A 14,753-nucleotide genomic window follows, 5' to 3' on the forward strand; every position below is an offset into this window, starting at 1 on the left:
CAAGCTTTCAAGTTCGTGTACCCGCCGCTATGGCATAGAATTGATTTCAGCACCTTGGAGAGCACTGCATTGTCTGCATCCCATGCCCCTCTATTTTATGCCTCGACCTTCTCCCTTCTAGTCTTATGATCCTGCAAAGAGGTTAGACATTTCTCCATAAATAGAAATTCCCTCCACAATTTCTCCCAAAGGCTCCATAGGCAGAGACACTTACCCTGGGTTTGGGGTAGGCTCTCCAGCCTTGGATGGGTATGAGGTTTATGGTGCTATGGTGAACTGCTATCGAGCAGATTTACCGACTCTCAGACATGATATAAGACAATTACCGTGCATTTCGTCTCTTAGAGGGAAAAGGATTTGCAGCGGGTTAATAGTACTTTTATTTCATTATCTAATGGTAAAAGTGTTTCATTGTGTGTGCAAGATGAATGCGTATTAGCGATGACAAATGGGGTCTTTCAACACGGTGCCGGGTCTCATCATACATATGTTAGATTAAAGAGTTCACCCTAGAAATACACTCTCGCATCTGCGTGTGTGTTTTTAATAAATCTGATTGCAGAAATTTATTGCATCACCGGATTTAGGAAATTATAGGGCTTGATTGCTGCAGATATAATCGGGTGATAAATACAGAAATGCTCCTCGAGTTATGGTCCAGAAAAAAAGCCCATCTTGGGATGGTGCAAGAAAGCAGCAGACCACATAAACAGAGCATTTCTTGAATTATGCAAATGAGATCCATGACAACTCATGGTGAATTGTACTCCTCTTATAAAACTATCACCGTCAAAGTGAAGAAAGCTGCAAGAGGGGTGATCAAATATACATGTACGACCAGCAGACATTGTCTGTGGTGTGTGTGAGCTGAAGTTTCCCCCCTCCCCCACCCCCTCCTCCCCCGCATCCCTCACTCTTTTTCCCCTCCGTGGTACGTACTGTAAAAATCTGGTCTGACACCTTCATTGCACATAAGCAGGCAAGGCACCTTCTAATCCATTTCTCCTGAATCCAGGAGTCTTCAATGAAATATTTCTTATACTTGAAGTGAACCTTAAATGATTTACTGCAGGATACACAAAAGGTCAGCTTGCTTCTTATTGGCACCTTCATTTTTCCAAAATCTACTGAAATTAAAAAGCCATCTATATCTTAAAAGGCGTATTTATGAACCCTTAAGTGTAAGTAAGTCATAGTTGGAACAGTTCCCACCTCTGATATATGAAAGCTGTCGACAGCACTTTCTTATACTATAATATGCCCATACAATATGCCACACTTTACTATTTTGACACGGTTTGGAGATGTTTTCTACAGTTACTGACAAGCTTATGCCATCACTCCTTTGGAAATTTAAGAGGTGGGGCAGGAGGTGGGGAAGAGATGAAAAAAACAACTCCACCCAACTTTATGGGAGACTATTGATCTGGCCCGACTTCCGACCGGCAAAAAAAAAGAGCTGTCCTGGATTTTTTTTGGTTGCATCCCCAGTTTCGTAAATTATTCATTTGTGCTAGGAGTCAATATCCTGTCTTTTCTCAGCTTTGTAAGTTAAGAAAACTTGTTCAGAATGCTGTTTTGTGTGATGATTAAAAAGGAAAAGGAGGAAAAAAATCTTTTTTTCTCTCTCTTTTTTTTTTTTTTATTGTTCCAGAAGGAGCTTAATTCCGTCGCTTCCGAGCTGTCTGCACGGCAGGAGGAGAGTGAACATTCTCATAAACATTTAATTGAACTCCGTCGGGAATTTAAGAAAAATGTACCTGAGGTACAGTATATTTGCTGTTATAGAATTAACTCAGTATGAATGCAGATTTTTCTCTGTTCAAACTATATTTTGAAAACCGTAGACATAAGTGACTAACAAGAAAAGAAGCTAATTAGCCCCAAAGAAAAATTGCAGTCCCCAGCCTTCCGGGGTTTCTTGGTATAGTGGTGCTCAGCGGTGCTGTCTAAAGTAAGGGCAGGACGCTTCTCCACTGAAGTCATTGTCTTTGAGGGCTCTATAAAGCATCCATTGTGTCCCCACATTCATACCGAAGTCAAATGCTTGGCCTTTATGGCAAAAGTAATCTGTCTAGAGTTCTTGATTTCGTTTTGCTTTTCCATTGGCGTCTGGGAGACGACAGCTACCCCCACCCCCTCTGGTCCTTCCCTCCATCTCTGAAACTGCCTCCCACCCCAGCCCCATATACATGCCTCATTCTCCACTCCACCTTCTCCCCATAACTCCAGCCACCAGCTTTGTTTTTCCCAGCTGCCCTGAGGGTAATCAGATAATGACCAGCCCTAAGCAGTGGATGGGCCCCCCAGGGGAAGAGACTAGACAGGACTTGTTTCTGTTCTTTACAGGGGAGCGTGTATGAATTCCTTTCCCTCCTCTATCAGGCTCGCTGTTGCCTCTCAATTTTTTTTTAACGATAAAGTAAACACAAACAGGAAAAATAAAGCCTTCTGACTTCCTATAATATTGGCAGGGATGTGGCGTATCAGAGCTATTATGGGAAACAGAGACCCCGACCACCCCTAAAGCCAACTGTGCTTGTCTGGTCAGCAGAGCTTAGTTGAGCTCTCTGTCTGCTGCTCAGGTGGCCTGGATCTTGGGGGAGGGTGGGACAGGATCCTGCATTCTGGAGGTATTAAGCCTGGAGATGTTGATTCCACTCTGCCTGTTGGAACCTTCCAGGGGTCCTGATGCCATCTTGCTGATGGAGGAGGGGTGCATGGAAAGATGGAGAAGAGGCAGGCCTAGCCCAGAATTGGGCCACATGAGCAGAGGGGTCAGTCTCTTAGATGTGAAATTCTCCTCACGCAAGTCATAAATACCTTTGGTTTTTCAAGGCAAGCGAGGCAAGTAGGACCTAGCTAGAACTTGTCCCTGAGCAAGTCTGGAAGGAATCTTAGGTCAGAGAGCTGGGGGAGGGTGCACTTAGAGAGGGGGCTGGGAATCTCAGATCTGACCATGCTGCGTATGTTGTGGCTTCGGAAAGGCCTTGGTTTGACTCTGGGAGCTAAGAATGGTGATACTGAGTAACCTTGCCTTCCCTCCTAGAACAGAGAACAGCTTGGTCTTTAAACTGATCTTTTTGCCCAAGAACGAGTACCAGAAGCTTTGCCTCTGACTCTCAAGTGTCTGGGAAGCAGAGATGAAAGGGCCCCAGATCTTCACAGCCCCCCATCTTGTCCTCCTCCCCGCAGGCCACATGGGGGTCCCCAGGTGAGGAGGGAAATGCAGGCCAGGTTTTAAGCCTGAAGTTGAGCTTACATAATTCTAATACTGCATAATTATGCAATTATGTAATTAGGAGGAATAAGTTTCCATTCCTATTATAGTCGTGCCTCTGAAAATTTTCATTTTTGGAACTCGTTTCTCCTGATGGGGAGAGTCATGCCAAGGCTTTATTTAAGAACATCATCTGGCTGCTGCCCAGCTCACGTCCTGCCAATGCTTTTGCTCATCTTCCCCCAAGGGTTAAGCAGACAGGGCATGGGCCCAAAGTCCTGCCGACCCCCTCCCATAGAGCCTCAGTTTCAATCCCCTGAACTCACTTGAGTGTGGGATTGTGAGAAGAGCCTGTCTGGGGAGTCTGTTGAACTGCATCAAATTCTAGCTGTGCTACTCAAACCTGCAGTACCCGGAGCAAGCCAGCCCCGCCTGGGACCTCAGTCTCTCTCCCTGTATAATCAGAGGCCTGGCACTGACATTTCCTGAACCTGAACCAGAGGTTTCCTGCTCAGGGGTTTTATTTGGTGTGTAAAGTCTTGTAAATTTTACAGCAAGTTACCAATGTTTATCGTCTCAAAAGATTTCACCCAAAAACCTGGCTGTCCAGTGTCTTTGAGACTGTTTGCTAGATCTGGCCACACGGAGGCTCCATGCCCACGTGACAGTCACCACCAGACAGAGCTGAGCAGCTGCCACCCCTGTTAGACCTGTGTTCCCTCTGAGATTTGCCACAGGACCTCCCAGCCTGCCACCCTCATGTCCACTCCCCCAGCCTCTGCCCACATTTGAGTTCACAACCTGCGACCTAGGTTTTCGTGTTTCCTTTTCCATCGTTGAGCACGTGTGCCTGTGGTGCCTGGGGATCAGATCCACTGGGTTCACGTGCTCTCCCTGTGTTCTCTCCTGAAGATCCCCAGCATACATCAGTATGTCAGCGGCTCTGAGAAGCCCTGGGGTACAATCAGTGAGGAGAGGAACCCAGGATCCAGAAGAGGGATCTTTTCCAGGGCAGAAGCAACACAACCTTGTTCTTTACCTGAACATGTGTGTTCTTCTGCCCATCTCTTCCTGTTCTGCTTCTCTCTGCTGCTCCCTCCCTCTCCACGCTCTTGAGCCCCCCCCACCACCACCACAGCTCTTCCTCCCACAGGGTTTTCCATTGAGCCAGTTGCGGGAGTCACCAGTGGGTCTCAGAGGAAACTAGAGCATTTAGAGTTGGGATCTGGGGATACTTGGTTCTAAAAGCCTCTGTGCTGCATGCTGGGGAGAACTCACAAGAGTCCACCAGGGGAGCCCTTGTGCTAGGAACCTCAAAATCATTTGTGAAAGGCAGGAAATTAGGGTCCGGAAATAGGAGGCTCCCTTCTGAAGACAGCCTAGTGCCTTAGAGTTCATCAAACATTTATGAGCCCGCTCTGAGCTGGGCGACGCAAGAGGTGACCCAGCAAAGTCCCCAGAAACCGTGTATTCTGGTGAGGAAGGAAAGATGAGTAGAGAGTGATGTTGCTACAGTGCTGGGCGGGGAAGCATAGCTGGCCTCTGAGGGAGACAGCCCCTGAGCAATGCCTAAAAGACAGTACGTTTTCATGAAGGGACTTTGGTGACATGACCCTGGGTGTGGAGAACCGGGGTCACCTCTGCAATCCCTGCTCCAAAGAGCATCATATCCCACAGGTACTTTGCATCAAAGAGCAGTCTATAATCAAACCCATTTGGGGAACGCTACTTCCTCTCCCTCTTCGAGAAATTCCCATTGTGCATTCTATTAAAGGCTCCAAGAACAAAGAAACCTGATGTTGGACTTGCTGTGTCCCCGGGTGTGTGTGTGTGTGTGTGTGTGTGTGTGTGTGTGTGTGTGTGTGTGTGTGTGAGAGAGAGAGAGAGGAACCCATACAAATTCCGTTGAGGACAGGTCCCGTGGGACACATTTGGGAAAGGCTGACCTGGGGGACAACAGTGCAAGCAGGGGCCATGGGGTGTCCCACCTAGCACTGTGGTGAACTCTTCGCTGATCTCTTTTTCAGGAAATCAGAGAGATGGTGGCTCCTGTATTAAAAAGCTTCCAGGCTGAGGTAAGACCCAAGGCCCATGGCATATCCAAACCCAGTTCCCTCTCCTATCCCCGCTGGAGTTGCCAGAGGAGCCCCGCAGCCTCTGGAAGTTTGGGAGGAACTTCTCTGCCCCATTTCCTCCAAATCAGGCAGTGGTGTTATGATAAGATTGGGTTCTGTGTTGTGTTTGATGGGATTCCGGTGTCTGATCCCAAGAAATCTTCCTCTCCCTAGACGTTGCCCAGCCTTACACTGGCTCTGCTACATGTAATACCTGTGACCTTGAACAAACCACCTCGCCTTCCAGGCCGGTTTCTCATTGCTGGAGGTTTGTACTCGGTAACCTTTGCTCTCCCTGGCATTCTGCTCTGTGTTGGTTGTCTAAGGCCGCCTTGCAGATAAATCCAAACAGCGACTAGCCTATCCTGAAATCCTTTCTACCAGCCCACCCTCTGAGCATAAAATCCACAGTGTTCACATTCTGTCCTGCCCAGCCATCAGGTCCTCGTTCCCTTGGCAGCAGCTGAGCTGTCCTGCCTTCCTGGAGCCCTAGGATGGGGCTGGTCCCCCGCCGTTACTCCTCTTGGATTGCCTTTGTGACCAGGATTCTGAGCATGTCCACTTGTGTGGCTGGCGCAGGATCCTGGTAGGCTAGGAAAAGCATGGAATTACGGCGAGGCAGGGGAGCGAAGGGGGGGCCATTTCTGAAACGTTCTGTCTTCAGGGGGCTCTTCCCAGCCTCCCCCTGGCTTCAGGTAGGACCCCGGAAGGATTGGCCCTTTCTCGGAGCTCACCGGCAGAAATGCGTTTTCAGTCTGCCGTCCGCCAAGCGCCACATTACTTTAAATCTGTCTCTTTGGAACCGCGTAAGCGCATAAGGCAATATTAAAGTAAACAATAACTGGATTTACACAAATGTCGCTGATTTCCATATTTTTCATCCCTTCATTTTATTACTGAGTTGACTGATGTGCTTATTTATTTATAGGGCCATTCAGTATTGATTCATTTGGTTGTGAGGTGCCTGAGCTGGAAAGGAGAGGGAAAAAATTAAAAAAAAAAAAAAAAGACCAATAACGTTGGGAATATGTTGTCATGGCTTTGTGATTTTTAAAAAAGATCTGCCAACTCCTGGCCCTGTGAGGGGCACTCAGCACACCAGCCCTCTCAAGCAGCTGATCCCTCTGCCCAGCCCGAAGCCAGGCATCAAGCTGTTTGTACAGAGTGTCACTTTCTCGGGTGTTCCATGGCTCGGGCTGGTGTGGTGGGGCATCTCTTAGCCACTCAGAGCCTCATTTTCCCTATCTGTTAAGTGGGGATAAAGACACTACAGATCTTTGCATGTTGTTCTGAGGATGGACTGAGATATAATGCAGGGAAGGGACTTAATGTAATGTCTGGCACATAGGGAGCTACTAGAGAGTGAGAAGCACAGACGCCAGAGTCAACCTGGGTTTGATTCCTGCCTCTGCCAGTTACTAGCTGTTTGACCTTAGGCAACTTACTCGACCTCTCTGTGCCTGTGTTTTAACATATGTAAAATTGGATAATAATTATACTTATGTCCCAGGGTTGTGATAGAGGAAGAACAAAGTCAATACCCGTGGAGTTCTTAGAACGTTGCCTTGCATATTAGACGTCTTGGTTATTTATTTATTCCTATTATCACTGGCTTCCAAGATAGGTTTATTTGGCCTTCACCATGCCAGGGCTGGAATCTGCCTCTTTTCTTAGGTGTTTAAGGCTTTTTATCCAAAAGAAGGAGCCTTTCTGTCCCTGTAGGAAACAGACGTGCCTTATATCATCTTTTCAGTGGGAGAAAGAGTTAGAAATTAGGTTTGGGTGATGATCCAGAGAAGATCTAAGTGCAGGGGAAGCACACGCAAACAGGACTTTGATGCCTGGCTTGAATCCCAACCCTGCTGCTTACACTAGCTCTGTGGCCTGGGGGCAGCTCCTTAACCTCTCTGAACTACAGCTTTCCTCCTCGAGCAAATGTGGCTAATAGTAAGGGTTTTAAAAACTAAGTAGGGTGGAGGCAGTTGCCTGGTGTCCGGCACACAGTTGGTGCTCAATAAATGTTGGGGGAAAGTCTGAGTGGGACCAAAAGGAGAGACCAAGCTGAATTCTCATTTCCAAATCCACGCGGCATGTTAAACAGACACTGTTTTAATAGCTGGGGATCTTCAAAGAACTTCGTTAATTTTCTTAAGAGAGCTCTCCATTGTCCCTTTAATGTACCAAAAAGACTGCATTTGTCTGGAGTTTTATTCCCGAAACCCCTGCTTTCCTCATGATCTATTGACTAATCCATTGCGGCAGCCTTGTCCCCCCCCCCCCCCACACACACACACCCCCAGGGGAGACATGCCGCCAAAGAAGGGTGTTAATAAAAAGCATCTTCTTCATCCAGAACAAACTGCACACGCATAGGCCGTTCATAATCCAAATTTGATTTTCATTTTAATTTTTTTAATGAAGGTTCATCCTTTATGCCGCTACCCTCTCGCGATCCACCAGGCGCTGGGCTCCGAGCTGAGGATTCCCAGGAGGGCATTAATCACCTCCCAGGAATATTCCCCGAGGCTAACACCTTCCCGAGTCCCATAAACTAGCCCATAAAACGCCAGGGCTGAATATCATAGCGTCATTCCTTCTTCCCCAGTGCGGGCCTCCTATTGAAATATAACATGTTCAAGTTCATCCCTTAATTTCATTCCACCAGCCATGTGTATGCAGAATCTAAGCATTCTTTTTATCTTTTCATACTATATATGTGAGTATGGGTCTTTTTTTTTTTTTCCTTTTTCTTTCTTTTTTTTTTTTTTTTTTTTTTTTTTTTGTGCTGACGGGAGGGGAGAGGAAGTGAATTTGCCCTGCTGTGAATCAAGGAAGCTTTCCCTCTCCGCCTTGATTGCTTAAAGGACAGGCTTGATTCCCCCTGCTCAGGAAAACAAAGACAGCCAGAGAAGGTGGCTTAATGGAGACAGCTTGAAATGGCCAAAGTTTGAATATCCTTGCTTGCAGAGAAAAGAGCAAGACGAAAGCCCCGCTAATTACAAAAGTTGCTTTATGAAAGATAATTCAAAGCAATAATTTAGCAAACATAATCAAGTCGCACAGATGGGGTTGTTGATGGATGGATTGCAACATGCAATTAGCAGTTCTCGCAGTTACATATCATTAACCCTCCGAGCACAAAAATTATTTTCTCATTATTAGTTGAAAAGGTAAAATTAAGCTGACTAGACAGTAAAGGAACAAACTACAATTAATTACCTTCATTTATTACAGTCATTATTTTAAACTTATTTTTACTTGGAGAGAGAGATGAAAACATCTAAATTAAAAGTTTTGTTATGCTAAACCGGAGGTGAAACTTTTCTGTGGAGGGTGTGCACCGGCCCAGGCACGAAGAAGGCAGGGCCACTGCTAGATTTTTTTTTTTTTTTCCTCTCTGCTTCCTTCTTCCACCTCGAAGCCGGTGTGGACTGCATGATAGGAAACCCTTTTGGTTGAATTGGAACAGACACATTTGTCTGGGCCTGATCAAAATACCGCAGTTTGGGAACCAAGTGGGGCTGACATGGCTTCTGACCCCCAGGAGAGGCAGGAGAAGGTGGTGGTCGAACACCACGGTCGGAGCCCCACCCTAACATTGCTGATGAGGCTTTAGCAAGTGACTTCATGTCTCTGAGCCACTGTATCCTTATCTGTAAATTGTGACTGCACGTGGGATTGCGTGAGGTTCAATGGAATTTTCTTTCGAGTGGCCAGCAAGTCATGTGTTCTCGTCATGATGGGTGTGTTTGGTTACATGGGCCTGAGGATTTCTCTCTATGCCCTCTCAGGGTCAGAGGGGGCTCTTGTGGCATGACCACTTTCTAGAAGCTTAGAGAGGAGGCTGAGATGCCACTTACCAGAGATACATTCATCGTCAGTTGAGTCCATGCAATCACTTATTCGCTCAACAAACACTATGGAGACCCTACTGCATACCAGTTGTTGTATGTGCTGGGCCCAGTGAAGGTCACAACCCGTTGTCAACTCAATCCTTCTTTGTGTGGGGGAGGGCAAGCATCTGTGCCATACCCAGAAGGGCCACCCTTCTACTTGGCACCTCGCAGGTTCACTCAACAAATACTTGTGAAGTACCTACTGTGTGCTAGGCTCCAGATGAGGGCTGTGGAAGACCCAAAGGTGGTGAGACACCATCCCTGCCCTCAAGGAATGCCCCTAGAGTTCAGTCCCTGGGATTGAAATGACTTCCAGTAGTCATATCAAGAGCAGTGGGAGGCCTGTTGGTTTTCTCATAGAGGTTCCGCCCATTCACTGAGCATCGCGTCCACACGCGTCCCCATGATGGCTGCACAACACCTCCTGTCCCACGCATGTCTATACTGTGTCCCGGGACACCCCCATCGAGAGACAGAGCCTGTGGCTCCAGCCTTTGAATCTGGGCCTGTGTCTACTTTGACCGGTAAAAAGTGGTGGTAGTGATCCTGTGCCAGTACCAGACAGAGGCCTCAGCCGGCCTGGCAGTCTTGCTGCTGTCCCTTTGGGTGGCAAAGCATGACACAGCGCCCACCAGCTTGACAACTCCCAGCCTTGGTGGATGATTGTTGGATGAGTGAATGACTCAGTCAGCAAATAGATATCTGTAACTTGAGTCAAGTCACTTACCTTCCACTGTGCCGTCTGTAAAATGGGGTGAGGATACTTTGCCAGCCTGATTCCTGTGGGTCTTAGGGGTGCCACCCTTGTTGGAAATGTAGGATATCATGACCTGCTGTGGTGTGAGGTATTCCAGACCCTTCCCTGCAGGCTTCACCAGCCAAAGGTGCCGAACTGACTGTACCCTGAGTCTTGCTCATTTTCAGGGTTCAGAGAGCTGGCAACTCCCTTCTTTTGACCACCTCCACCTGCCAGGATCCTGGTGGTTGATCAGACCCTGGCCAGACCAACAGGAGAGAAGAAGAGAGAGCAAAGGCCAGGATGCCCACATGCCACCTGCTGATTTGGGCATTGCAAGACTCCATTGTCCTCTGTTGTCAGTTAATAAGCAGTCAGGCTTGGCACGGAAGGTGGGCCTTTGTTAGAGAAGCCTCCTGAAGTGACTTATTGCATACCTACTGTGTGCTACACACTTTCTAATGATTTTATTTATTTTTTAAATACATTTTTATTTTTTGATTATGGTTGACATACATACAGTATTATGTTGGTTTCAGGTGTATAACATAGCGATTACACATTTATATAACTTACGGAGTGATCACCCCCATAAATCTAGTACCCACCTGACACCATACACAGTTACTACAATATTATTGTCTGTATTCCCTATGCGGTACTTTACACCCCGATGCCTATATTGTAACTACCAATTTGTACCTCTTCATCCCTTCCCCCATCCCCCCAACCCCTCTCCCATCTGGCAACCATCAAAGTGTTCTCTGTATCTATGCACACTTTCTAATGATTATTTCACAGGGTTCTTCACAATATTTCTATCAGAGGGAAGCCCTATGATTATCCCCTTTTTTACAGACGAGGAAACTGAGGCTCAGAGAAGAGATGACTGACATTCACCCGTTGTCCACGTCTATACCTGAGGCAGGGAGAGAGCTGAGGGCGCGTGAGAATTCAGGCCCAGGAGGGTGGCGTGGGATGGAGAAAGCCCTTAGGGCAGAATCCAAGGCCAGTGGGTCCCCCTGCCACCTGGCCCCTGCCTGCCTCTGCCTCTGCCTCTGCCCAGCTCATTCACACCTCAGCATGTTTGTACTTGCTGCTCTCTGCCTGGAATGCTCTCCCTGCACCATCTCTTTGCCTGATTAACTCTTTGCAAAGATCAGATGCTCGGGGAGAGAGGAAGTCCTCCCTGACCAACCTGGCCCTTGGTGAGCTTGGAGCGCCACCCGCCCCCCCCCCGCCCCGCCCCTCTCTTTCACAGCATGGCTCCTACACTTACCTAGTGTGGCACTTAGCATTAGTCATATTTATGCACCAGATCTTTCAGGACCTTGGGACCATTTCAAGGGCTTTGGCCATGACTCTGAGTGATGTGGGAGCCATGAGAGGCTTTAGGGCAGAGGAGGGACCAGCTGTGCCTCAGGTTTGAACAGGACCCCTCTCGCTGCTAATCAGATGGCATGGTGGGGAGTGGGGGCACTGGCTTTTTCTAAGATGACTGAGAGGAAGAGACTGTACCCCTTGTGCCTCCTTCTTGAGCCCCCACACATACAGCCAAGCCCCTGCTCCCTGCCCACATACAGTACCCAGAGACTGAAGTCATCATTGTCTTCCCCCCGCCAACATCTGGCCCAGTCCCAGACATTAAGGACTCCCTGCTTTTCTCTCCCAGGCAGTCGTGGGCAGGAAAGGGGGTCCTAACCCGGATCAAGATCCCCAAGGAGTCAATTTGTGTTCCCATAGCTGAGCGGCCTGCAGAGGGCATGCATGGAGGGTTCCTCACAGCCCTCACCTGACACGGGCACGTCCCTCCCTGCCTGGGCCCCGAGTCCCCCACCCAGCCTTGCATGCCACATCCTGATCTGGTCCCTGTGTTCCCCTCCTGTTCTGCGTCCAGGCAGACGCCTGCCGGTCTCTTTGAGCTGCAATTTAATTACAGGGCCTTTCTTTTTTTTTTTTTTTGCCTTTTAACATGATTTGCTCTTTGATGTCAGAATTCTCTCACTTTCTAAACTACCCTTTCCCTTTCACTCCTAGCACTGGCATGGCCATTTCTTTGTAAGTGGGGCCCCCTCAGGGCCACAATAGACGTTAGACACGTGAAGTCCTGACCAGCAGGCAGGGCTGGGAAGAAGTGGCCTCGCTGACCAGCGGGACCCACCAGGGAAGATGAGCAGTGGGGGCAAGTGTGGGCTCTGGACCGCCTGACACGGGCCTGCATCCTGGCCCATCCACTTCACAGCTCTGTGGTTCTGGGCAGGTCATCTAACCTCTCTAGGCCTTGGATACTTTGGCTTTTTTCCCCCTCCCTTCTTTTAAATTTGAGGTTTAATTGACATACAACATTATATGAGTTTCAGGTGTACAACATAATGATTTCATATTTGTATATATTGCAAAGCGATCACCACAGTAAGTCTAGTTAACATCCTCCTTGGCTTTTAAGTGGAGATGCTAATAGCACCCACCTCATAGGGCCCATGTGAGAGTTAAATGGGTCGATACTTGAAAAGCCCCGAGAACAAAGCCCAGCATGTAGTGAGCATTCCTTGAACTTCGGTGTTCCTAAGCAGAGGAGCTGAGATGTGTCCCATCACATCAGTGCCTCCCAAGCACCCCGTGAGGAGGCTTCTGCTCTCCCCCATTTCTCAGGTGAGGTAACTGAGGCTCAGCACTCAGCGCCTGGTGGCGAATAGTAACTCAGGCTGGTTCACCAGCCAGCAATGTTTATGGAGCACTTGGCAATGCCTCTTGTGCATCACTCCCTTTCAGCAACACGGTGAGTGAGGTGCTGCCAGTATCATCACCTTTTACAGGTGAGAAACCAGGGCTCCGAGAGGTCAAGCAGCTTGCCCAAGCTCACACAGCTCTTCACCAGCAGAGATGATGGGAGATGCAGACCTCAGCTTGGAGGGCTGAACAGAGCCCCTCCGGCTTGCACATGAGCACACCCACTCTCTGCACCCTTCTCTTTGATGACTTAATAACTTTGATGATGCAAGGCTCCTTGGTTCTCATAACTGAGTCTTGCCCCTCTGGCTTTACCTTTCCCAGCTTGGGGTAAAACTTCTAATGAGCTAAACATCCTTCCGAATTTTATATTAAGAACCCACCAAAGCGTCATTGAACCTGTCACGCCGTATTACAACCAAATTAGGAACCAGCAGCAATCCTCTTTCATTCGGTATCATATGCCTTATAAAGTAAATTATTAATGCTTTTTCCCCCCAGTTAAGCAGTTATTTGCAGTTGTTCCGGGTATTTCTCATTAGAAATAACATCATCTAAAGAACGATATTGATTGATTTTTTTTAATCTTGGAATCATGGACGTGCACCACATATTTATATGACATTCCCTTTAACTAGAATTCTCGTGCTTTATTTTTATATTATTGATCTTTTTGACACGAATTGCTTTTTGGCCTTGTGCGAATGTTGTAAGCTTTCCGCCTACAGAGGAATGGGCCAGCGTCTGGGCCGAGCTGGGAAGAGTGATCGCTCCAGCGGCGTGGCGGTAACATTCCCGCACATTTAACAACAATTAGTCTGTGCTGACGCCATGGTCGGCTTTCGCGTATGAAAATTTACAAGCCTTTTAATGGACTGCATTATGGAAGGCCATGTGGGGCCAGTCGGTGGGGAGATGAGGCCGCAGGGAGCGCATCCATCTCATGGCACTGTCGGCCGAGCATCTCAGCACTCGTGTCTGCCCGGGGGTGGGGGAAGCCAAGCAAAAGCTAACGCAGCAGCCACGTTGCTGTCGTGGGACATGGGGCCATTCACTCAGCCTCTCATGCGTCCATTCATAGATATTTATTGAACACCTACTAGGTGCTGGGCACGGTGCTAGGTGCTGGGGCTAAGGCGGTGAATATTATTATTTGATCACGTGTTTGTGAAATAGTTGAGCACCTACTGTGTGCCAGGAACTGTGCTAAGCGTTGAAGGTAAGAGGGTGAAGACAGTTATTCTTCCGGTGCTTGCAGTGCAGTAGAAATGACGTAAGCCTTGAGTCACACAGACCTGGGTTCACATCCCAGCTCTGCCCTTTGCCAGGGTTTTCAGTGAACCTCAGTCTTGCTGGCTGTAAAATGGGGAGAGTAACAGTCCCTACCACCTAGGGGGCTGGAAGGATTCCCAGGTGAAGCGCTTGATGCAGCATAAGCTTTCCAGAGACGGGGCCGCAGGATCATGATTATTTAGCGTGGTCGCCCCTTGCCCTCCCACCAGCTCCCCTGGAACACACATGCACACCCCCGCTTCCCTTTCCAGTTCCACTGAGAACTTCACTCTGCGGCAGACATTTATTTGGCACCTGCTGTATGCAGGGTGAGTGCCAAGCTCCAGGGACGTGGCAGTGAACAACCCCAGATACTGTTCCTATCTTCCTGGTGCTCCCGGCCTAGTGGACACCCCCCCCCCCCCCCCGTCAGTGACAATGACAGTCCTGGTTACGATTAAGTTTCCTGTGGCCATGATGTGGGATGGGAGAGATTAAACCTGCCCACATTCCTTCCCTCAGAAACAATTTATTGAGCCCCTACTATGTGCAGACCCTGTGCAGGCCCCTGGGGATATAGCAGGGAACAAATCAGACATGGCCTTGCCCCTGGGGAGCTCAGTGTATAGTAAGGGACATGCACATGTGCCTCGTGTCTATAAATGATCTGAAAGGCAGTGTAGTGCAGTGGTTAGGAGCACCGTTCTGGGGCCAGACTGCCTGAGTTCAGATCCCGGCTCTGCTACTGAGGAAAGTTATTTTTCTCTCTGTGCCTTGATTTCTTC

General features: G+C 48.3%; 1 protein-coding gene across 1 annotated transcript in view; it reads left to right on the forward strand.

The window, feature by feature from the left end:
- CUX2 (cut like homeobox 2) overlaps positions 1 to 14,753 on the forward strand; it is a 214,355-nt gene that overhangs the window by 113,470 nt on the left and 86,132 nt on the right. Inside the window, exons 4-5 of the mRNA XM_019641567.1 lie at positions 1,655 to 1,765; positions 5,248 to 5,295. Coding sequence (XP_019497112.1) covers positions 1,655 to 1,765; positions 5,248 to 5,295 — 159 coding nt within the window. The remainder of the gene's footprint in view (positions 1 to 1,654; positions 1,766 to 5,247; positions 5,296 to 14,753) is intronic.

Source organism: Hipposideros armiger, unplaced genomic scaffold, assembly GCF_001890085.2.
Source record: "Hipposideros armiger isolate ML-2016 unplaced genomic scaffold, ASM189008v1 scaffold_62, whole genome shotgun sequence".
Lineage (NCBI taxonomy): Eukaryota > Metazoa > Chordata > Mammalia > Chiroptera > Hipposideridae > Hipposideros > Hipposideros armiger.